General features: G+C 37.7%; 2 protein-coding genes and 1 pseudogene across 2 annotated transcripts; 1 reads left to right on the forward strand and 2 right to left on the reverse strand.

The window, feature by feature from the left end:
* Positions 1–3931: 3931 nt before the first annotated feature.
* On the reverse strand, positions 3932–18575 carry LOC147488542 (UDP-galactose/UDP-glucose transporter 5-like). The gene is made up of 11 exons (XM_086571562.1): positions 18432–18575; positions 18231–18344; positions 18067–18159; positions 17936–18001; positions 15950–16064; positions 11647–11722; positions 6007–6119; positions 5015–5103; positions 4740–4826; positions 4556–4624; positions 3932–4460 (listed from the first exon to the last, which is right to left on the reverse strand). The coding sequence occupies exons 1-11, from the start codon at positions 18567–18569 to the stop codon at positions 4341–4343; spliced, it is 1080 nt and encodes a 359-aa protein (XP_086427688.1). The 5' UTR covers positions 18570–18575; the 3' UTR covers positions 3932–4340.
* On the forward strand, positions 12954–15059 carry LOC147488543 (exocyst complex component EXO70B1 pseudogene; annotated as a pseudogene).
* A 4517-nt stretch (positions 18576–23092) lies between the features above and the next one.
* Positions 23093–23918, reverse strand: LOC147488544 (uncharacterized). Its single transcript, XM_086574408.1, has 2 exons — positions 23307–23918; positions 23093–23164 (listed from the first exon to the last, which is right to left on the reverse strand). The coding sequence occupies exons 1-2, from the start codon at positions 23916–23918 to the stop codon at positions 23093–23095; spliced, it is 684 nt and encodes a 227-aa protein (XP_086430534.1).
* Positions 23919–24430: the final 512 nt, after the last annotated feature.

Raw genomic sequence — 24430 nt, forward strand, 5'->3', positions numbered from 1 at the left:
AGGAGGTTCTATTGTAGCAGCTAGAGGGAAGAAAACTTGCTCTTTTACAAAACACGCGCTAGTTTGTGTAAAGCGTATTTTAATCTGCGCGAAGAAGAAGCTTCATCCGAATCGTGGCATAAGAGATCGTGGTCACATGGGCATAAAAGGGATGGAAGTTCTTGCTAAGCAAAAGGCCGTGCGGACATTAAAGGTACACATTTAGATACATGTACTCACTTTGTTTGGTAGGAAAGCAACACAGGTGTCTTTCCAAAGATTCCCGTCTCACGAAAGGACAATCGTCCTTGAACTAGTGCACACCTGACTTATGTGGTCCTATGAGAGTGAAGTCCCACCGGGGAGCTTGACTTTGACATTCATTGATGATCGTCAAGAAAGATATGGGCCTATAGTCCAAGACCAAGGATGAAGTACTTGGCGTGTTTGAGAAATTCCACAAAGATGGTGGAAAGAGAGACCGGGAAGTTGTTGAAGTGTATTCGCTCGGATAATGGGGGTGAGTACATTGGGCCATTTGAAGAGTATTGCCGAGTCATGGGATTCGTCATGAAGCGCACCGCTCCCAAGACACCGCAACGAATGGAATAGCGAGAGAATGAACCGTACCATTGTAGAGAGGATGAGATGCATGCTATCTCACTCTAAGCTACCTAGAACCTTTGGGTAGAAGCAATGCGTCTGGCCGTGCATGTGATCAAACCGTCATCGGAAAAGCCTCCGAATAGTGATTATCCGAGAGAGAGTATGGCCGAGGAAAGAGATGTTGATTATGGATACTTGAGGGTATTTGGGTGCAGGGCATTTGTGCATATTCCGAAGGATGAGAGATCCAAGCTTGATGACAAAGCCAAGCAGTGCATTTTTCTGGGCTATGGAGATGAAAAGTTTGGTTACAAACTCTATGATCCGATTAACAAGAAGGTAATCCGAAGTCGAGATGTTGTGTTCTTAGAAGACCAAACCATAGCAGACTTTGAGGAGGGTGAGAAGCTACAGGCTTTCACCAATGATCTTGTTGATTCAGAACCAGAAGTTCCTACTGTGGAACGTGTCGAAGGCATTGAGAATGCAGAGAACCATGAGTTTGAAACTCATGATGAGAATCCTATTGCTCATGATGGGATAGAACCTATTGGTATAGAAGATGCAGATGAGATGCATGAACCACCACCGAGCAAGCAAGCGTAAGCAACCTCCTGAGGCCGCCAGATGGGGCAAGGAGGTCCGACAGAGGAGACTAGCTTCAACGGTATCCACCACATATCGCATACATGCTACTACTATCGGATGGTGGAGAACCTATGTATTATCAAGAGGCACTTGAAGGTACGCACAAAAAAAAAAAAGTGGTTGAAGGTCATGCATGACGAGATGGATTCTTTGCATAAGAATCACACTTATGAAGTTAGTTGAGAAACCCACGGGAGAAAAAGTTCTCAAGAATAAGTGGATATACAAAGTCAAGCATGAGGGAGAACAATCCTCACCCAAGGCACAAAGCTTCGCCTTTGTTGTGAAAGGATTCGGTCAAAGAAAAGGAATTGACTTTGATGAGATTTTTCTCCTCAGTAGTGAAGATGACTTCTATCCGGGTGGTATTGGGTATGGCCGCAAGTATGAACCTAGAGGTTGAAAGCAGCTAGATGTTAAGACAACTTTTCTTCATGGAGACCTTGAAGAAGATGTCTACATGGACCCGACCCGTAGGGGTTTGAGATCAAAGGCAAGGAGCACCTAGTATGCATGCCGATAAAAGAGCTTGTATGGGTTGAAACAAGCACCGAGACGATGGTACATAAAGTTTGACTCCTTTATGGTGAAGCAAGGATACAAGAAGTCCGCTTCCATCATTGTCGCGTTTGTTCGAGATTTTCGGATAGGGGATTTCATAGTCTTATTGTTGTATGTGGATGATATGTTGATAGTTGGCCCAAACATCAACAAGATATCCAAGCTAAAGAAAGACTTGAGTAAGTTCTTTGAGATGAAGGATTTGGGTCAAGCAAAGCGAGATACTTGGGATCGCGGATCACTCGTGACGTAAAGAGTGGGAAGTTGTGGCTTTCTCAAGAAAGCTACATTGAAAGGTGTTGAAGAGATTCAACATGGATCAAAGCCTTGTCGGTTAATCCGCTTGGTGGCCCGTTCCGCATGACTAAAAAGAGATGTGTCCTAAGGGTGAGCATGAGCGAGTCGATGGAAAAAGATTCCTTATGCATCCGCAGCGTGGGCGGTTTGATGTATGCCATGGTGTGTACTAGACCGGATATTGCTTTCGCCCGTTGGTGTTGTTGTAAGCGATTTCAAAATTCGGGTCGAGCATTGGGAAGGTGTTAAGTGGATATTGAGATATCTCAAAGGCACTTCCAAATCGTGTTTGTGTTTTGGTGGAAGTAAGCCCTTACTTGAAGGCTACAATCGATGCGGAACATGGCGTGATGTTGACTTCGATGAAGTCCACCTCCGGTTATCCGGTTACTTTTGTAGGGGGAGCGGTTTCTTGGCAATCTAAGTAGCAAAAGTGTGTTGCCCTCCACTACTGAAGCCGAAAGTATATTGCAGCCACCGAAAGTGTTGCAAAGAGATGCTATGGATGAAGAGGTTCTTCGACGAACTAGGGCTAAAGCGTAAACAGTTTTGTAGTTCTATGTGATACCGAGTGCCATCCACTTGAGCAAGAATTGAAGTTTTCATTCTAGATTCAAGCACATACACGTCGTTATCATTGGATTAGAAGTACTTTCGAAGACAAGCATTTGTGTATCGAGAAGATCCATATCGACAAGAACGGGTCGGATATGATGACCAAAGTCTTACCGAAGGTAAGTTTGATATTTGTTGTTATACTACCGGAATGGTATGAGACTCCTCCCCGCTGATTTGGCAATTGCATGGAGGTATCCCCCTCATTGTTCGGAAGGGAGATTGTTGGAGTTATCCCTCACGAGGAGAGAAACGGAGCTGATTCTGCGAGGATTTGTCGAGCGCGCTGCGCCGGAGGAGGCTGGCCATGCTCATGCCGCGGAAATCATTCCGGTGTTCGAGCGACCCGCACTCAAAGAGCGCCAGCAAAGAGCTCCGGTATGTTGAAGCGACCGCCTCCGATCTCGATGTTTTAAGGCGCGACCCGCGCTTTTCAAAAAAGCGCCAGCGCCAGTCTATTTTTGTGGGCTTCGCTTCTGATATCATGAAATTTGGTTTTTGGATATAAAACCAAAATCAAGGTTTTTTGGAAAACCTAAGACTAAGAACCAGACAAAAACAAAGAGAGAAACCCAATCTTGAAAGCTATCAAGATTGAGAGATAACCTTTACAGAGATACAACCCTGTAAAGAGATAAGAGTGATCTAGTAAGGTGAGAGACTGAAAGGAGAGATTGTAATCTTCCTTCCCACTTTATAAAAGACTAGCTCTTGTGGAAGTAGGCATCATTGGCCGAACCACGGTAAATCTTTGTATTGTGGTTTGCTTTTATTGCTTTACATTATTATCTGTTGTTAATAGTTGTTTAGCGAGTTGGGCATGTTAGTATAAGTTGTAGTTGATATTTAGATTTTGTCCGGAGTTGAATTGAGTTCAAATACAAATTATCTGTGTAGTGGGGGAATCGATTGGTATTGGTATAATCCCCAACATTTTGAAATAAGCATTTGTAAAAATCAGAAAAAGTTGAGCTTAAGGAATTCAGTTACACCGGTCAATTTTCCCATTTTGATAATTTTCCCGAAACTATGACTTCTGCAATTTGAATAAGTAACAGTTTCATCCATAGATACCGTTGCTGTAAATATTCTCTTATTAGAATTTACCACCGCCAAAAATAGTGCAGCTTGACAAGTATACAACAATTAATGAGCCTTCCAAAACAGAAAAAGGTGGAGGGCACTAGTTTGGAATCAATCTCCCTGGATTCACTTGAGCAAGAAGTTTCTTTCCAAGCCATTTGCCGGAGTCTTCTTCCCAGGGAGGAACTGCTCATAGTTTGCACCTGGCAAAGCTGGGTAAAAATCCTAGTAGAATTGCATTTGTATCATCAAAATTTGTTTTCGCGCCTTTACATTGACAGCTCATAATTTTGAAGTAAAAGAAGAACAAAAAAGGTTCCCGTTGTTGTATAGTTTAACTCTTCTTGTTCATGTACAAGTCCTGTTAGGAATATTAGGATGCAGCAGCAGCCACAGAATTGTATTGACGAGTACCACTTCTACCTCAACTGTCATATAAAAATCTTCAAGTTCACACATTGGTGTGAGCTGGGTTATCTGCCAACTGACATTGGCAGCTCTAAAGTGTAAGGTGAATTACACTACTCAAACAGCAGCCAGCAAATCCTAAATTACCTAGAATTCCCATTCAATAGACTTGCACTATCACTTTGCTCATTATCAGGCAGTGGAGGCTTCTGAGGTGTGCTTCTGAGAAAGCTCTTTGCGTAGAGAGCAGAAAAAACAATAGCCTGATAATATAGCAAATAATGACATTAGGCTTTGTTAAACACTAAAATAAATTCTGAAAAAGAAGAAACTTGAAGTATTCGAATATGAGGCTTACGGCTCCAATCCACTTTTCCCAGCTCAAGGGATGAGCAAACCACAACCTAGATAGCATAATGCTCACCAACTGTTCCAGCAAAAGATATCCAGGAGAAAAATTAAATCAATACCATCCATTACTCCATTAATTTTCCTATATTTGATCCAGAAATTAGTATGTCATATCGAGGAAGTCTATTTACCTGTCTTGTGATCATTATGGTCGCAAACGTCAAAGCACCAAAAGTGCGGATCGTGTAAAAAATGAAAAATTGACTAGCTGTTGCTACCTGTAAATCGAATTCCAGTCGCCAAATGTGCCGTGTAACCAACGAAGTTTTCATATATTAATTCAAGGGTGATAGTAATCAAAAGACGAAAGTATACATAAAAGGAAAGAAGAAACTGAATGACAGTTGAGAAATATATTGGACTATTGAAAATGGAAAGGTACAGGTACTAGAGGTTTGTCACTTACAGTGGAAAGTAATAAGATATCAAAGAAACAATCATTATGGCGGGACACAAACTCTATGGCCAAAAGAAGATGACCCTGTAGTATAAGCCCTAGTTCAGAATAAACAACAAAAGAATCAGTAACTGAGAATCAAGTGGATTACGTAGTAGGATGCAATAAAGAATATGCTAAATGGAGTGGAGGCAGTATTTGATGGGTGGCAATCCTGTAAGGGTATCTTACTATAAATTCAATAGTTGCTGGCTCACTGCCAGTCACAATCTCCAAAGACCGCCGGAATTTCGTTTTCATTTTTTTTAAAAACATTTATATGTTATAAAAAGCCACAATGTATTATATGGCTTATGGTAAGTGAATATTGCTCTTCTTCACAATTCTGTCTAAGGTCATTACGCTTTAGCTGTTGGGTGTTGTAACTTTTTGTGAAGAAGGAGAAGGAGAAGGAGAAAACACAAAATATATGGATTACATCATAGAAAACACAAAACGGCGTGGGGATTAAGCGCCCCCCCCCCCAACACACACACACACAACCCAGGGAAGATTGGTTTAAAAGTATCTTAACAAAACTTGGTAATTCGTTGGGCAATAAATGAGGAAGGGAACGATAAAGAGTATATTTCTTGAAGAATCATTATAAAATATAATATAGCACTGTTTTCTTTATCATTGAAAAAGCAAAAAAAGAAAAAGAAAATGGTACCGTTTCAGTTATAACTGCTACAACAGCCTTAAATGAAACATTACTCTTCGAATGGGTCTTTAATAGTGTGAAGTACAGATACAGACGCAACAATGCAAGTTGAGATTTTCCATAGCCACTACACTAGCACTTAAATGCAGAAACACCATAATAACAAATTTGCGCTTCAGTCAGTTGTCAGACGTGTGCTTTCTATCATGTTCTCCCTCCCAGAATTTCAAACGTGATGGTAATTACACACTTCAAATAAACAAGAACTTCATATAAAAATTCGAAAGCAGACACTCACCACTTAAACTGAGAATACAAGAACACAATGTAGTGTAAAATATCTGATTGTGTATTTCCATGTCATAACCCTTGAATAACTTGTCCTGGAATGTACTTGTGAAGCCATCAAATCTGTAGGAATAAAATAGATGACAATACAACACCTTTACTTTCAAAATCTGTTTATAAGTAATATTTTAAACCTAGATATAAACTGCAATATGACCACGTTCAATTCTAGTTCCAAAACAGGTAAATCCTTCCTGTTGATACCTTAAAGACCCTTCTATTGGAGACAGGCGCGTCACTACACAAATAGGACTTTTGGTCTGTCATTGAATCTAATAGCAACCATACCAGTGTCCAGGGGCGGACCCAGGTAAGGTTGAAGGTAGTCAATTGACTAAAGAAAAACTATACTATACATGCAAGAGTATCAAGAAAAATGCCAGATGCTATCTCTTTGCCTCACATTTTTTATGGAAGTCTCTGACTAAGATAACAACAACTTTCAATAATTTGATTGCCAATCATATAAACTGTTGAAACTTGCGCTCCCATTCTGGTGGACCCCAATGGGTCATATAATACCCCGTGTTTTAATTTTTTTATTTTCCTAATAATAATAATAATAAAGATAATAATAATAGATAATAGATAAAATAAAATAGGATAAGTGTTAGTGAAAATAGGAGACGTGGGTTTATGGGATAAACCTTCTTTCCTATTTCGGGGGTTTTGTTTTGAACAGAACAGAAAACAGAATAGGGTTGGTTAAAAACACCGCGAGAGTTAAAAAAGGGAGAAGTTTTACTGACAACAGAAAAGGAAGATTTTTCCTGGTAGCTAGTTGATAATCGGAGAGCGCTACAGGTGAGTAGAGTTTATCTCTCACCACTACTAAAACTATGATTTTCGTATGTTTAATATTTACGTATTTTACTGTCGAGTGTTTCCGACCAGTTGTTTTATAATTTTTAGTTCTGTCGATATGTTTAGAGTTGATTTGAACTGTTGAATCTCTGAAATCGGTATTGGAACTGTTGGAACTCGGAAGTCGTAAATGGCGGCCAGAGAAATAAAACAAGATAATGTGTTAATGGCGGTCAGTAAAGTTTATGCTAATGGCTAGAGTGATAAAACAAGATAATGTGTTAATGGCGGTCGATCTGGATTTATGTTAACCGTTGTTGCGTGGGTGGTTTGTGACTTTGTGTTGGGTTGGAACTTGATGTTTGGGTTGTGTAGTCGCGTGATGTCGGGCGATGAAGCTTTGAGGGGGCGTTAATGGCGCATTCTTGCCATTCTTGTGATAATTGTGACTTGCGTTTTTATGCGTTTTTACAATCGTTTGAACTGTTTTGTTTGCTTTGGTGGGTTGTTGAGGTATGTTTGTATGTTGGGATGTAAATGGGGTCGAGTGAAGCTTGAAACAAGCTTTAATGGTGGCCGAATTTTGTCTCAGATCTAGTTTTGGTCGAGATGTTAAATTTAAGAATTTGAGTTTTTGTGTTTGACAAATGGTAGGGGTTGTTGCAAGGAGTGAAACCGATATGAGGGAGAAGGGATTAGTGGGGGCTGGTGGCCGGTCGGTTTTGGTGGTGGAGAAGAGAATTTGGAGAAGATGAACAGTAATTCGATTTGGGCTTTGGGCCTAATCGGTTGGGCCAAACCCCTTATTGTTAGCTGGGCCGAAATGTTTAAGTTCTTTGAGCCAATTTCTATTTCTTGTTGGGCCCGATTTTAAGTTATTTGTGGACCAGTTTAATTTAAAGTTTTTGGGCCGGTTTCAGTTCAATTTTTGGGCCGAACCACTTAACTGTTTTGGGCCAGTTTTATAATATTAGCCAGGCCACCCATAGGACTTAATATAGATCCCAATTGGGTCAGGTGAAATAAATAAGTTGGTTTTAGATTTTCGGGTTCTAAGGTTTGGGCTTGGCCAGTTGGGTCCGAACCATTACCTTCGTCATGAGCCCTTGAGCCATGCACCTTTGACTTTGACCATTGACTGTTGACTTTGACCTTTGAACAGTTGACCCAAATTTGACTTTTTCCTAAATTATGATTCGGTCTATTAGGATAAGTCTAGGGCTATTAGCATGTTTGACTTAGGCTAGGACCTTTCTAAATATACTTGTGTACGTGTATTTACTGCTTTGTGATTTTTCAGTCTTTTACGATACACAACGTTATGACACTTATACCTCTATGAAATTAATAACACGTAAACCAAAATTACTTGAATCAAGATATTCCTTCGTTCTCTGAAATAATATATATAATAAATTTCAATAATGTGTAAACAAAATTTACCGCACTCTTTTAGAACTCTCCACGCCTCAAGTTTTGGAATTGAGTTTTTTTACTGTTGATGTCATAGATTAGGTGGGCATTTATTGAATGTGCCATAAATGGCCCGCTTATAATATGGGGTATTCATTGAATGTGCCATATAATGACCCGGTATTCATTGAATGTGCCATGAATGACCAGATTGTTTGGACTACCCTAGAGAGGAACTAAGGTATTCGCCTTGCGGGTTAGTTGTGTTCCTTGAGTGTACGGGAATGTAGGGTTGGGTATTCTTTGAATGTGACGGGAATGACCTAAGGTATATAGGCACTAAATGGTGAGTGTATAAGAAAAGAAATAAATTTATTATTTGATAAGAGAAATTGAGTTGATTGTGCGAGTGTGTTTGGGTTTACTTCTGAATACCTATAGGATATCTACACATATTAGATAGAAGTTCTAACTTTCTTTTGCAGGAGGGTAGGACTTAATAACATTTTGTGCAGGGACGCGGTCCTACCCTTATACAACAGTGGATATCGGTAAGTGTTAATGCAATGATTTAGATATTAAAACGAGTGATTTGAATGAGTTAATATAATGGAAGTCTTGCTTGGGAAGAAGCTATGCCGGTTGAAATGACGGAACTACCTGTCTTCCAAGCTGAGAATGATTAAGTTATGGGAAAATATAAAGTGATTGTTTGGATTAAAGTATGATAATGTTTTATGTGGTTAGTCTACTCATACCAGCAAATTCCATTTTGCTGACCCATGTTTGCTTTGTTTTGCCAACGTGGGTGTGTTCTTGGGAATACAGGTGGAAGGCAGTGGAACCGCGGCGTGTGATTGGGATTCGTGCCTGGAGCAGTCCGTTAGTTTTGTTAGGTCTGTTTCTTTTGGAAGTATGTAATAACATAGTTTTCTTTTCATATGACCTGAAAATACGATGTTGAAGACCTGTTATTCTTAGAGTGGTTTGATGTTTTATTGGGATGGAAGATAGACTTTTTATAAAGTAATAAAGAAATTTTTTGGAGATTATTTTGTTGTTAAGTTGATTCTTTATGATGTGGGTTTTCGGGTTTTGACATGTGTTGTATCCACCCCGTCATAGCCTGGGTTTTTAGACAATTGAATCGAGTGATGTTTGATATATTTATATTTCAAATATTCATTTTTTTTAATTGTTTAGAAATTCGGGCTGTGACAGGTCATATAACCAATTTGATTGCCAATCAAATAAATTGTTGAAACTTGTGCTCCCTTTCTGCTAAACACCCATGTTTACATATTGGTTATATTTTATGACATTAGCAAATTAAGTTCATATTGTGCTCCATCGAAAACAGATGAAGTGGATAATAGCAATAGAAAGTGATCCATTTTATGATCTATCAAGACTTGATTTTACTCAGATCCTCAATCCATCAACAACTTATTGGCTTTTGTATAGAGTTAGTCAATTCAAATATCTATCACAATAGAGATATAACATTATATACAATATAAGGACAAATCTATCTATCGTGAATTTGAAATTATAACTAAAAATTGGCAAATAAAGATAAATATGATTGGGCCCTTTTATATCTTTATCCACTCTTCATCATGATTATTTGATATAAACAGGTTTATTAAGGTTGCCAACTTGCCATTGAATTTCTGCTTACCCTTGAGAAAATCCCAGTTCAACCCTCGCCAAAGGGCCATGCCACCCGGCTTGAAGGGTGCGCCATTCTAAACTAAGTAAGGTAGATGCAAGGCATTCACTTTACAGTTAATTTAACGTTATAACTTATTAAATATATTAATAGATAGTAAGTTTGTGCAAATTAGCTTTTGAAGTTAATATCGAGATTTCTAATGACTCCATCTTAAAAGCAAAACTGTTGTATTCTAAGTTACATTGATACGGTTACGTGTGTCCATACCCGAAACGAATATGAAGTGTCAAACACAGCGAAATACTGAAATATGGAGATATATTTTATACCATTTATGTCAGGTTTTGGTATGTGTTTTGATCGACAGTATCTTAAGAAAGAATCGTTCATTCAAGGCAAAGCAAACTTCGCTTCTCTTTTCATAAATAGACTCAGTTAGAGATATTCCTGATTGTGTGACCAAAACGGATACATAGATACTGATGTAGGATGAAAATGTTCACTTTTAGGTATTTCTATTAGTAGGAATTATTAAGTTGATTTAGTAGTTTCTTACGTTGAGTTTAATTAGATTTAGAAGTCTAGGTTTCTTGGTTATCAAGTTTGGCTTATCTATATAAGGAGGCCAATGTTAGTTGTTTTAGGTATTCAATTATTCAATCAAATCAATTATCAAAATGATCTCAAGCCTAATATTTTCCTTCTCCAATTATTCTTCATCTTCTTCAATCTTAATTTCTTATTCGTCTAAACTCTTCAATCTCCTTCGTTCAATTCTTCTATTAAAGATTTCCATATCCTATCTTCTAAATCTAATTGTTCCCCATCAGATACGTATCCGACACGGATTATTTTAAAAAAATTGTAAGTCCATGTAACATAAGTTGTATTTAAACAAAATCTAACATGACCACTTCCACAACACCCCAGTTCCATTTTTTGGGAAGAGATTAAACACATCTTGTACTTAGGTAAAGCAGAGCAAAATGCATTAATGTTCACTAAATTTGGCATATAATTAAAGGGCTAGGACTCTAATGCGGTAGGAAACAAAAGCAGCATGTATTATGTATTTACATACATATCCATGCAAAAAAAGACATTAAATCTGGACACCCAGCTCAAAATCAATTGGCAATACGTGGCTCGTCCCGGGATTTATGTATTATATGCATGGGCGCATGGCTTCAAATACCCGATATGGGATAATAGATCTCACGACGCCCCCTAATGTGTGACGTATCTTGAGCCAAACACGTGGACACATTTTAATGAGTGATGTGGAGTACATGGGTATTTGGGGCCTCGCGTATCTTGAGCCAAACACATGGACACTTTTTTAAAAAAACACACATATGTGACATAAAGTACATGGGTATTTCGGGCTATAGAATAGTCCGCTTTGATACCATATTAAATTTGGGTATCCAACTCAAAACCAATTGGCAATGAGTGGAGAGGCCCCATGATTCTTATACAAGGGAATATCCTCTTCTCCCTATTGAGAACAAAGGTATGAATCTGGGTCTCAAACAGTAGAACGTGATACCCGATATCGATTATAAATCTCAACAAAAGAAAATACAGACTGTCAGGTATGTTGATATGACAAGAAGTCTTATATTCTCAAACACAAGCTGATTGGCTGCCATTGCAGATAACGTTGACAAGGATAGGATACAAATCCCGAATACTTACCCAAGGTAACCAATCATTAAAGAAACGCCCCACACGGTGCTTTCCCTGCCTCTATTATACGGACTAATGTCAGCTGCTGCCTAAATTTCACCAGTTCAAAAGAAAAAGAAAAGAAAAGTAGATTCATCAACTTCCATCTCACAAGTTTCATGAAAGTCCACAAAAGTATATTCATATTTTGCTTTATTATATATTTTAGAAGTAAATAATGTAGATCTTAGACAGCAAAGACAAAATCTATTAGACAATGAAACAATATACATAAACAGGCCTTGAGGTAGGGGTGGGAATTTGGCCCTAACGACCCTAACTCCGCCCCTGACCGACCCGACCCTAAGCCCTATAAAGCCCTTACAACTAAAGCCCTCACAGAGTTTAGGGCAGGGCTGACCCGACCCTAATGCCTTATAAGGCAGGGTCAGGGCTAAGGTTCTGAAACATAGGCCTGACCCTAACTAAGCCCTAACCAAGCCCTAGTTATAATTTCACTATAAAATACACAACTAAAACTATCCAACTCCTTGTTACATATTTTCAATTAAAATAACACTGTCCTTTGTAATTTATCTTTTACCGTATGGGTACTTCTAATAACTTGTCTTATATCATAAAAACTTGTAAACCTAATTGTTTCTATCTCACAACTCACGTACACCTCACAACTCCCCGTCTAACCTAGTCGCCAAGAACAATAATGAGCACTGGGCACTAGCCTAATATAAAATAGGTTGACGTCAGTAAAAACTCATTCCATACTCTTATTTGTCTTTGTGTTCTTCGATGTTAAATGTAATTTTGGTGAGATTTGAGTACAAGAAATAACAGATTTATGTCAGTGAAAGCTCATTCCAAAATGTGTGTTGTGCATTTTAACTGTAATTTTGAAATATAAATATGAGTTTCTATGTACTTCAGTTTATTAGATTGTGGATATGTATTTTAAATTGTTGGACTTACCATACCAAGAATTATTACTAGATTGGTTGTTATTCAAAGTTCAAAGTGGTGGGACTTTGAGTTTGCAAATCTTTGAAATTTTTTTGTAATATAAATGAGTTTTAAAACTGATGCAGTAAAAAGAAGAAAATATATAGGCCCGGCCCGACCCGGCCCTAAACTGTTAAAGAGGGCTTAGGGTAGGGTCAGGGCTTGAAATTTAGACTTATGACCCGGCCCAACCCGGCCCTATGGGGACTTTAGGGCCGGGCTAGCCCGACCCTAATAACTGAAAGGCTTTAAATGTTTAGGGCCAAGCTAGCCCGACCCGGCCCATTGCCCACCCCTACCTTGAGGTACCTATAAACCGAATGAGTAATTCCAAAGACAACCCATTAAGTTCCTAGTCTTCCTACGATAGGTCCAACCAAAGAGTAAAACAACATGCTCATTATATAATTGATATCTAAATATTCTGATTTTGATTTAGCATAGCAGGCTTTGGCAGCTTCTAAACCATTTAAAACTTTCCAGTATCAAGACACTATGATGTTTTTGGATTCCCCAGAGAGAGGGGGGTTGTTTTTAGATAAAGTCCTAAATGCAGATGAGAAAATTGATTATAGAATCCCAATCTTAGTAGGCTTAGTGTACAAGTTTGAGCAAGTAAACCTCCAGACCCTACAACAATGAGATTTAAACACATTGGGTAGTATGTTTTATCAACCTCCTATTCCATACCAGCATCTGATTGTACTCCTATTCCGCCACATCTCGTAACCAGTTTTCTAGTACCTAGTTCTTTACATGTGATCATTGCAGCCCTACGCCCCTTTTGTTGTACATTTTATAGAAGGTATTCATTCATGTTGGGGTTCCACAAACGCTTCACACATAAAATTCCTCACGACAGTGAATAACATAATGGTCAAACACTCAAATAAACTAGGATAAGAGAAAAGAACTTCTAAAATTTAGAAGGAAACTCTTAATAAGGGAAAGAACCACACTTCAAAAGAATACCGACCTCTTCAACCCACTTAGTTTCTATCAAATCTCTTGATATGATCTCAAACAAATTGCGCCAAAGAATTTTCAAAAATAGACGAGGTATCCACCCAGTCGAGTACCCAAATTATTGTTCCCACAAAAAACATTTTTAGAAGAAGTGATCTCAAGGAAAATGTCAAACCAAAAAATTATAAATAAAAGTAAGAAGTCGTGAGGTGTCTTACTTAACAACCTAACTCCCCTCGACGACAACGGTGTCATCCATGAATTGTGGGAGAGAAATGTCAATGCCTATCTTCCAACCTTAAAGCCTTAAAACCAATTGGTTAATTTGCTTTATAAAATGAAAAAAATGCATAGATGGGTAACGAACTATACCCTTAATCAAACATTGGGGTTCAAACTTTTTTTTGAGCAAGTTTGGGTATCCATGTCTACCACATTTTGTAACGTTTGGTTCTGTTTCACTTCCGTCCCTTTTTTTCACATGTGGCACACTTTTTTTTTTTTATCAAATTATTTTCCTATGTGGCTATGTAAAAGTTACCCTGTGGTATGCTGACATATAGAATCCTCCAAAATCGACATATATCGATTATTTGGCGATATCGCCATAGAATCCTCCAAACCTATCCGGTCTCGATTCAACGACTCATCTGCGCTTCTTGACGCATCGATGAATTAATTGGGACTATTCGAGATTGGGAGCCTATGAGTGGGGAGAAATTAGTCGCTAGCCTCTTTATTAGACCGGCCGATGATCTTTTACAACAAACTATGTTCCGCTTTAGAAGAAGAGTTTCGCTTTGTTGATTGAAAGAAGTCCATCTAATCTCGAGAGGCTTCGAATTTATCGCTCGATGACGAGGAGGAGGATAATGAAGATGAGCCGATTCAGAAGCGCATCCGATAACGGATTATGATATCATAATTGATGCTGCCGTCGGGGACTATTATGACGGACTTAAAATCTCGCCGGATGGTGTCACTGGTTTGGGAAAGAGTGTGCACATGTTTATAGTTCTTGTAGAAGAGAGTTCTTGGAAGAGAGTATCTCAAGGTTGGGGTTGATAAAATTAAGTATTGAAGAAGTTCAGAAAATGAGTTGGTCTAAATTAGAAGACGAGATTGAAAAATGGGTTAAAGCGATAAATGTCGCGTTAAGGATACTTTTTCCGAGTGAACGAAGATTATGTGATCGGATTTTCAACAATCTTACTTCAGCAGCTGATCTTTCATTTATGGAAGTGTGTCGAGGAACTGCAATTCAGTTACTAAATTTTGCGGATGCCGTCTCGATTGGGAGTCGGTCGCCTGAGCGGTTGTTCAAGATTTTGGATGTGTTTGAATGTTTAAGAGACTTATTAATGCCGGAGTTTGAAGAGGTCTTCTCAGATCTGTTTTTTTTTTGTCTTGAAGAATCGGGTTTTAATCGGGTTACCCGAAATTGAAACTGAAACCGACAGAGTGCTCTACCCGACCCGAATGAACACCCCCTGCCGTGTGGCAATGATGTGGCAAGTTGTACATAGCCACATAGGAAAATAATTAGAGAAAATGAAAAATAGCATGCCACATGTAAAAAAAAAAAAATGGCGAAACTAAACAAACCAAACGTTGCAAAACGTGGTAGACATGGATACCCAAACTTGCTCAAAAAAAAGTTTGAACCCCAATGTTTGATTAAGGGTATAGTTCGTTACCCATCTATGCATTTTTTTCTTATAAAATTCTCATCAGTACCCCAACCAGTACTATCAGCAAACGAGAGAAAAGGTCTCAACTCTGTTCCAAATTGGTATACTTTACACTCTAGTTTACAATTTACGCATAGTTCTTAAGGGATACTAAGTGACAGATTTTACCCCAACCAGTACTATCAGCAAACGAGAGAAAAGGTCTCAACTCTGTTCCAAATTGGTATACTTTACACTCTAGTTTACAATTTACGCATAGTTCTTAAGGGATACTAAGTGACAGATTTTGCTTGTGTATCCAACGAAACCCCTCGCATTCAGGCAAAGCCAAGTAGGTAACAAATGGAAACATTTCTAAATTCATTTTGTGGGAGACAAAATACATTTTCAGTGCATACAAATGGTCAAAATGTCGTGTTATACAAGAGAAAGGAGACAAAACAAAGGATAATAATGTTCAACAATAATTCTTTCCAATATAATCGTGGCTATTCATGTACAAGGTTAGCCAGTAATATAGTTTGTGATCCTTCTTTTATGGTTTTACACATTCATTAAGTGGATAATATGCCCATTCCACGACAGAGTAGTAAATCTGAGTTGAAAAGAAAGAAATTATGGTAGTCGTACTGACACTTGTAAATAAGATAGGAATCTACTTAGCAAAAGAATTATCGGATATAGGACAAATACCGAGCATCCTATAGTCACTACTACAACAATCAAGTAGTCTCGGCCCCTATATCTCTTCTGCATAATTAATGTGCCCCAAACCTACAGATAAGAAAGGAAATCTTTTTGAGAGACAAAATATATTCACTTGACATGAAGATTCAGAACCTTGCTTAAGATGAATGGTAGACCATTTTTTCATCCTAAACTAAGTTATACAACCAATATTAAAAAAAGTAGACAATTACACAACATGAGGATGGAGGATTCCAAGCAACCAAGCTTGGTTCAGAATGAGTGCAGGAGAACCGAACTCAAAACGATGCCAGTATTTACTTTAGAACATTTATCTATGATACCGTGATACTTCAATAAACACAACTTATGTGTATCCACGTTATCCAACATCGAAACCAACACGAGGACACCAACGATCGACACTTACATGGGTACTTCTTGAACGACTACCCCGTATCCTTTCGTGCTTACGTCTATTGCCCACACATTTATGAATTACTTGATTCCTTTCGAAATTGAGACACTTGATAGTATATTGCAAACAAAAATTATTCTAGAAAGGAGTGCAATCCTTAAAGTGGTATATCAACTGTGATTGCATTTACAATATGCATAGTACTTAAGATAAACCGCTAGACTTAAGAATAAAGCTATTGTCTACAAAGATGGTTGCATATTGCAGGTGCCGACTAGCAAAGTCGGTAAAACCTTTGGGTGATGATACAAGAGGTCTGGGGCTCGAACCCCGCCAGCATCAAAGAGTTACTGATCTCATTTAAAACAGGCTTACCAATAAAAAAAAAGATGGTTACATATTAGCTTTAAACAAAAACAAAACACTAGAAAACATATTATGTATATTATGTACATACATACAGCAAGTAATCGTGCAAATGAAGTCAGGAAGCTAATTTTTCAGAGGCTATTTTCTTTAAATTGTTGTTGTACAAAATAACTACCACAATACTTCATTCATTATCTATCCAATGCATTTAATGTACTGGCAAATACTTCTGGTTGTGACCACTAATAGCGTCAGATCACTTCTAAATCTTGTAGCAGGACAAAAAATAGCATACTCTCGGAGGAAGAAAAGTCTGTTGAAGATAATTTTGACGACTTATATGACATTGAGGATGAGATGTTGGATCTTGAATTATTGGAGGAATACTACAGCAGGGAGGTGGAAGGAGAAGACGAACAGAGGACAAGAAACAAGACACCATCTAAGTCAAGTGATAGTGGTCATCTAGTGTAGGAATTAGGTTATGGTGGTGTTTTTGGGTACTTTTGTTTTTGATTATCAACTGGTCACCTGCTTGTTTTTTCCGTTCTGTTTTTCTTTCCTTTCTTGTAATCAGGGGTTGGTGTCTTAGGGGTTATGGGGCAGGTTTTGGTCTTGAAAATTAGCTACTGGCTAATAATTCAACTATTAATGTAATCCCATTCATTAATATTATTACATTTTCTTTTACGTATCCAAAAATAAAATAAAAATTGTAGCAGGAGTTGTTTCTTTGGAGCAAAAAGCTGATCCTTGGAGAGTCAGCTCCTAAAACCGTAAGAGCATGCTTTTGGAGTCAATCGACCACCATGTCACTGAGTTCTGTTCTCTGTGGAAATGATACTTTACTCCGTCTTGCATACATACTAGATCACTGAAGTAAAACAGTTGATTGTTAAGGAACAACATAAAGCTCCTTGAAAATTCCACAAGGAAACATACAAGACATACATAAATAATTCTCCGGAGCTAACCCTTAAAGTTTTTGTTTACTATAGGTAACACTTAAATAGGTAAGTTGTGGCGGGAATATATGCAGGATACTAAAATTTTGAATTCAGTCAAACATTTATCAAATCCAATAGAGCTAAAAGTTGTTTTGCAATGTTGAGTGAGGATTAAAGAAACTTAAACCCTAGAAAACCTTTGGAAAAATAAATAAGTCACTTACCATAACGGGTATCATCTTAGCACATTTTCCAAGTGTCTGAATTGAAAAACTAACATACTTGAGGGCCTGGAGAAAAAAAAAAGGTGACATAGGCAAAATTAATTATAAAAAAGAAAAGAAATGGTAGATACCTCATATTGGCAAGTTGTTGTGAGTATGTTTGATACTGAGATGAGGGAATACTTATAGATTGGAGCAACAGGGTCCAAGGCTTTTTTACTTGCCTAAAAAAGATATTGGTTAGCAATGACAAAATAATAATAATAATAATAATAAGGTTACATACATATAGTACCAGTAAAGCAGCTGCAGATACAGCAGACGTCATAATGCGATTGCAGAAAACAAGAAATAACGAGTACTTAAAATACTCTTTCTTTTCCCCATACGGAACTCTCATCATCTTTTCCTGCATCATTAAATTTCCCTTTTCTGTCAAAAATATACACAAGACAAAACTCCTGAGACGAGAATTGATTTTTTTTTTTAAAAAAACTTGTAAAACGCCGTAAATGACGAGAGTGGTCATGATCCCAGAGACAGCAAAAACGCCTTTCCATAATAATTTATTATTATTATTATTATTATTCTCTTGTAATAATAATAAGCCACTCGATGGAGGAGGAGACGTCATGCTAATTATTAGCCCGACACAAAAAGAAGAGGCGGAAATGTGTATTAGAAGAGCGCGGGTGGTGGCTTTTGTATATTTTAGTTTTTGTTTTGCGAGGACGGACGGATGGTTCATTTCCATAGAGCCACGCATGGGATTTGGGCTTTACATAGCACAGGCCCACGGGGTTGGGCTTCTAGGCGGTTACCTAATGTTTATACGCACATATTAAAACACTTTCAAAGAGTCAAAGACAACAATTGCATATCCACAACATCCAAATTAGACGAAATATCTGTATTGACTATATTTGACCAAGTTAAAAGCTAAATTTGAGCACGGTAGTTTTATTTTGATTGCTGTTGCATTAGCAAGAGGGTTGCCTTGCCACCATAATTTGATGTCTCGAATATGTCACCAATTGTGCCTAATTCTGAGCATTTGTCAAAATCTGTAAGCTCGATGATAAGCGGTGAATTTTCATCGTGGCGTCTGCCTAGTATAATCATTTCGTATTTATCTCCCATTTCACGAATCACATTGACTACGCCTACCCCGTTGTTTACCTCCTCTTGTATATACGTGACTCTTTTGTTGTATGTAGTTCTCAACTTAAAATCCATTAATGTTTCCTCGTCAAATCTGTTCTCAGCTGACATTTTCTTTAAGTTATATTCACAACTCTTCTTCAGCAATAGAATTACAGTGACCTTAATGTTTGGGTGTTCGGACATTCTTTCTGCAAGATATGCTAGTGCCTCACGATCGTCCGCGCCGCCCAAGAAAACCACTGCCACATGATAAGATGACGAGTTATCTAAAACATTCTTAATGCCACCAAGCACCCCCCGGTCAATAATGATGCCAACAGAGCAAGGTGCATTTTCAAGGACATTCTTGTTCATTGTCCTTATCCCACTGTGGGCGAAGCCAGTATCCAATTGTTTGTGGAAGGGGAGAATTATGAGAGAAATCATTTTTTCGATCGCAAGCTTACACGCGTCATGGTGCATAGATGTGTATGATGTTACCACAGTGTAGGGCGCAACTGAAACTCTCCCTTTGTTTTTTTCTTCATAAGACCTGAACACATTGACGATTCTTTGGGATGTTGTATTAGGAGAAGAAGAAGATCTTTCGTACGATCTGTGAGAAATGATTTGGGGAGTTTCGTGGCCAACAATCTCAACAAAATGAATGATGTTCAAGTTGATGGGGCTAGTTTTTGTCGGATTGGTGGCTATCATGAGATAGATCGCAGATAGTGCATTCCGCTCATTGTGGATGCATGCAAGAATTCGCAGTGGAGTGTTAAGTTCAGAGTGTGCAATGGTTCTTCTGTTGAGTAGCTTATATTTCATTGATGACTTGTGGAGATATCTTACTAGGGGTGCAGAAGCCCCGGTTATGACCACTGACGACAATACCATGATTTGAAAGTAGTCGTAGTTGACTAGCTGCCATTTAAAAAAAACAAAAAACAAAAAAAAATGAACCAGTAGTCGTAGTTACATGAATATAAACACATTAAGCCAACAATATATAAGAGGTATTATATATGGAGCATGATTTCCTGTAATATATTATACCTGAACGGCCGTCAATACTTGAAAAAAGGAAAGATCCGTAAAGCCTTGGGCATTCATCGTGAGGCCGAGTAAAATAGCATCCTTGGACGACATGTTGTAGTAAAGAGCAGGTAAAAATGCTCCTAAGAACTTTCCAAATAAGAACTAACTGTAACAACCATTCCAACAATGAGAGCGGTAGATAAGTCGATCAGATATACATTCATCGCCATCCCATTCGTGGTGTAGAAAATTGGCATGATCAACCATTTATTGAAAAGTTCAAGCCTATTAACTAGGGCTGATCCTAGAGGTGGCCCTGGTGGTATCATCAGCCCAAAAATGAATGGCCCAAACATAATATCAAGGTCGAGAAGTATAGAAAAATATGCTAACAATACTACCGCTGCAAACACCACAAACAGATATCCCTCCTGCGCTGTCTTTCCATCTGGTATCCGATTAATCATCCAATTTATCGTTGGCCGCAGTGCAAACATAACTACCACAACTACTATGGCTATAGTGAGACACCCATATATAGCTATATTTAGGATGCTTGGATTTTGTTGATGGGTCAGAAAAATTGTCATTACTGATATATACAATATACCACTAATCAATGAAGAACTTAAGGCTAACTGGCTGAACTCTGTGTTGAAAATATTAAGCTCAGAAAGATAACTAGCAATGGAAGGGAAAGCCGGAATGGATTCTGCAACTCCAACCATTATAAGATGATAGTATAACGTTTTGTTTATGTGCTGACTGAATATTGATGAGAAAAGAGTAGCACATGCAGTAGAGAGTATCGCTGGAAGTAAAATTACCAAAATGCAAGTTATTATTGCTTTTCTTCCTGTCCTTGATATCATCCTGGGGTTCATCTTCACTCCAATCAAGAAGATTTGAAAAATTATTCCCAAAGCTGAATATAGATCTAATGTAGCGAAACTTGGCTCAACGAAAATTGTCCGTAATTGTTTGTTTCCAGTGATAGGACCCAAAATGCAAGGACCTACTACTATGCCCGCCTGTTAGATAAGAAATATTCAAATAATTATTATTAAAAAAAAAAAAAAAAAAACATTCAACACTATATTTTTTCAAAAATTTATTTCCCGTAATAAGGTCCAAAATTGTGTTAATGAAAGGAAATGTACATTATATATCTCTTTTGGTGTTGCTAATGTGGATGCAACTACCAACGTTCAAGCTCAATTAAATAGAATTCTTAGTAGACCACCCACTTTTGGCCTCCTTGGGAGGCCTAGAATCCAATAGAAGTATTCCACAGACCTATGGTAATCCCATACAGTCGTAGACAACATATTCATTGTGTTTCAAACACAAAAATCTAAATAGGAATTGAATTATGAAAGTTTGGCAAACACACATTTCATAAATTTGAATCAAATTCTATTATAAAATTCTATTATAATGGATTCCATTCCAATGGTTTCCAACTCCATTCTATTCCTAATTAGTTTCCATTTTAAGTTGCCAAAAGTACTCCGGTACACCATATCAGACTCATCCCAATTACATGGTTTGCATTCAGACCAAATTTGTTCAAAAATAGTTAAACTAGTACCATGCATGTTTTGCTATTATATCAGCCGTGAAGCTAGTTTTCTTCCTTCAATGTGTGAAATTTTCCTAATCATATATAGAATCTTGTTTTGTTCAAGGTATATGCACAATATAGAAATCTAATCTAGTATTATATTAAATACATACCATATATCTTGTCCTCCTCCACAATAATGACAATATATAAATCTTTTACAAAGATGGCATTTATACTTCCAAAACATACAAGCAGGACAAGAATCTTACGATGATTTGAGAAACCGTTATAGGTATACCAAGACGCTTAAGAAGAACCCAGATGATGATCGACGCAAATGTAGCTATAAAGATTTGAAATTCCATTAGTGGCAATGAGTATTTGAGATGTCGCATAAAATCAGATATTTTACCAGATGAAATGGTCGAAAATATGTAATCACATTCCTCTGTAATATGGTCTTGGTAGGTGAAGTTTGTCATGGTTTCAGAGCCTCACCGTGAGTACCCGTTAGCTATTTCTTCTTGTTTCACGTAGTTTAAGAACAACATGTCAAGAAAGAAGAAACTCAAAAACAGCTCCTAGCTGTAAGTGAAACTAAAAAGAAATAAAAAAGGAAAAAGAATCTAACCAACTATTATCTTGGGGTCTTTAGCTATTGTCTCTCCTTTCAAAGAGGGTGCCTGTATACTGTTCGACTCCAGAGATTTTTCCTCCCATACACCTTTGAAAAAACAACGTGCCAGTTGGACAATTGCTTCTCAGCTTATGAATATATTAACTTTTGGGATTAAGGCAGATCCCAAGAACCCCTATGTATGTTCATGGCATGCAAATTCTTTAGGAATTTTTAAATACAGATCGGGAAGGTTGTAAGAAAAATTAAATAGTACACATCGATCATAAGCCAACTGCCATTGACATAAGCCTCATTTTGATGACAATTATTCTCCTTTTTCTTTGATGTGAACTAAATCATATTCAGTGATACAAATATGAACATTCAACCTTTTGAGCTCTCTTTATAAAGTTTGATACATTGAAATCAATTCTTACAGTTGTGATTTTGAGCATCGTTACTTGAACGCGCAAACATAGATTAAATCATGTACTAGAAGGTTGCAGCAGCATGAATATGTTTTAAGTTACAGTTCTAGCTAAAATGTTTAATATTGTATCATAACGAGGTTCATAACTTGCAAATTAACTATCAAGATCACAACATCCACGAGCCAAAATATAGTAAATGAAATAGCTACAAACGATCTGACTAACATTTTTCAAATTTTAGCATAAACGTGTTCAACTTGAAACAGCAAAGCAAACTCCAATCTAAAAGAACACTCCAAAATGCAGCAAAGCAAACACGCAATACTTTCCACAAAAAACCATATATTTCAGATAGCTTAATTCTTGCCAAGAAAAACATCAGAAAGTGCCATCTTGGACTGCAGCGAGGTCTTCAATAATTCCAGGCCCTACAAGAATCGTATGTGTACACACACAAAACACAAGAACAAGAAACGAAATTTGCATCAGTAATATATACTAGCACGTACTTGTGTACCAAACAAAAATATTTGGTATACATATAGAAGAAAGAATATAATTAGCACTCACCTCCTTCATACCCATATCAACAACCTTCTCCTGAAGTAAGTTAACATTCTCGACATTGAACGTACTGAGGAGAGTTATACTGGAAATGGTGGACATGGGCATCACAGTGAGATTATCCATCACCATATAGGTTACTACTCCCTTAACATATCCTCCCTCAGCGCCATTAGTTCCCACATTACCAGTACCATGAGGAACGTAGGTTATTGGAGTTGACATCTTATGATTACATTGTGGACATATAGCAAGTGGGTTGTCAGTTACATTACGATGGTAGCTACCACACATGTAGTACCCTCCTGGTGTCCTTGCCTCTTGCCCAAGTAACAAAGGAACACCAACAGAAGAGACTGCTGGTTTTGGATTCAAGAGCAAGTCCTTGTTTTCAATTGGGTTGAGAATATAGGTGTCATTGAGGTTTTCCACACTCTCATAAAGATTTCCAATACAACCTACCATCTTACTCTTGTTTAGAAGTTTTATAACAGATCCAACTGGTAGTGACAGTAGACTAAAAAGAAAGTCAACAAAGTCTTTTCCAACCTCAGCAAAAAGAACTCTTTTCGCCTTCCTATCTATCAAGAGCTTTAATTTAAGCTTTGGAATTGCCATGGCTACTTGGTAGTGTTGTGACTTCTGAGTTTGTAAGGGGGGATAATCCCAGTTTATATAGAACAGGCATCGGGAAGTGAGAAGGATATGAATTACTTGATTAATTAGGTTAGTTGGGGAGATATGTTCACAGCTGACAGCCCTATGGGTTATGGTGTTGATTGAGTGTTGTTCCCAGGCCAACAATTTAAACCATGCTCGATTCCCATTAAATAATTTTGTTTTACCAATGAACACGCCAAATACTTATGTACATACTGTTTGGCTGTTTAGCAGCCAAATTCAGTTAACAAATTAAACTGTTTAACTTCCCGAGTTGTAAATAATTAAAACTAGAAGTGTGAAAACAGGTCCAACAAATTAGAAAAAAAAAAAAATTAGCATTGGTAGTTTTGGTACCAAGAAAAAGAAAATAAAAATAATGAAAAAACACCTAGACACTGAGGAGTGAGGACTTGGAAATAAAGTAAGAAGTGTTATGTAGTAGGGCTGTCAATGCGCCGGACTTACAC

Source organism: Coptis chinensis, chromosome 7 (assembly GCF_015680905.1).
Source record: "Coptis chinensis isolate HL-2020 chromosome 7, ASM1568090v1, whole genome shotgun sequence".
Lineage (NCBI taxonomy): Eukaryota > Viridiplantae > Streptophyta > Magnoliopsida > Ranunculales > Ranunculaceae > Coptis > Coptis chinensis.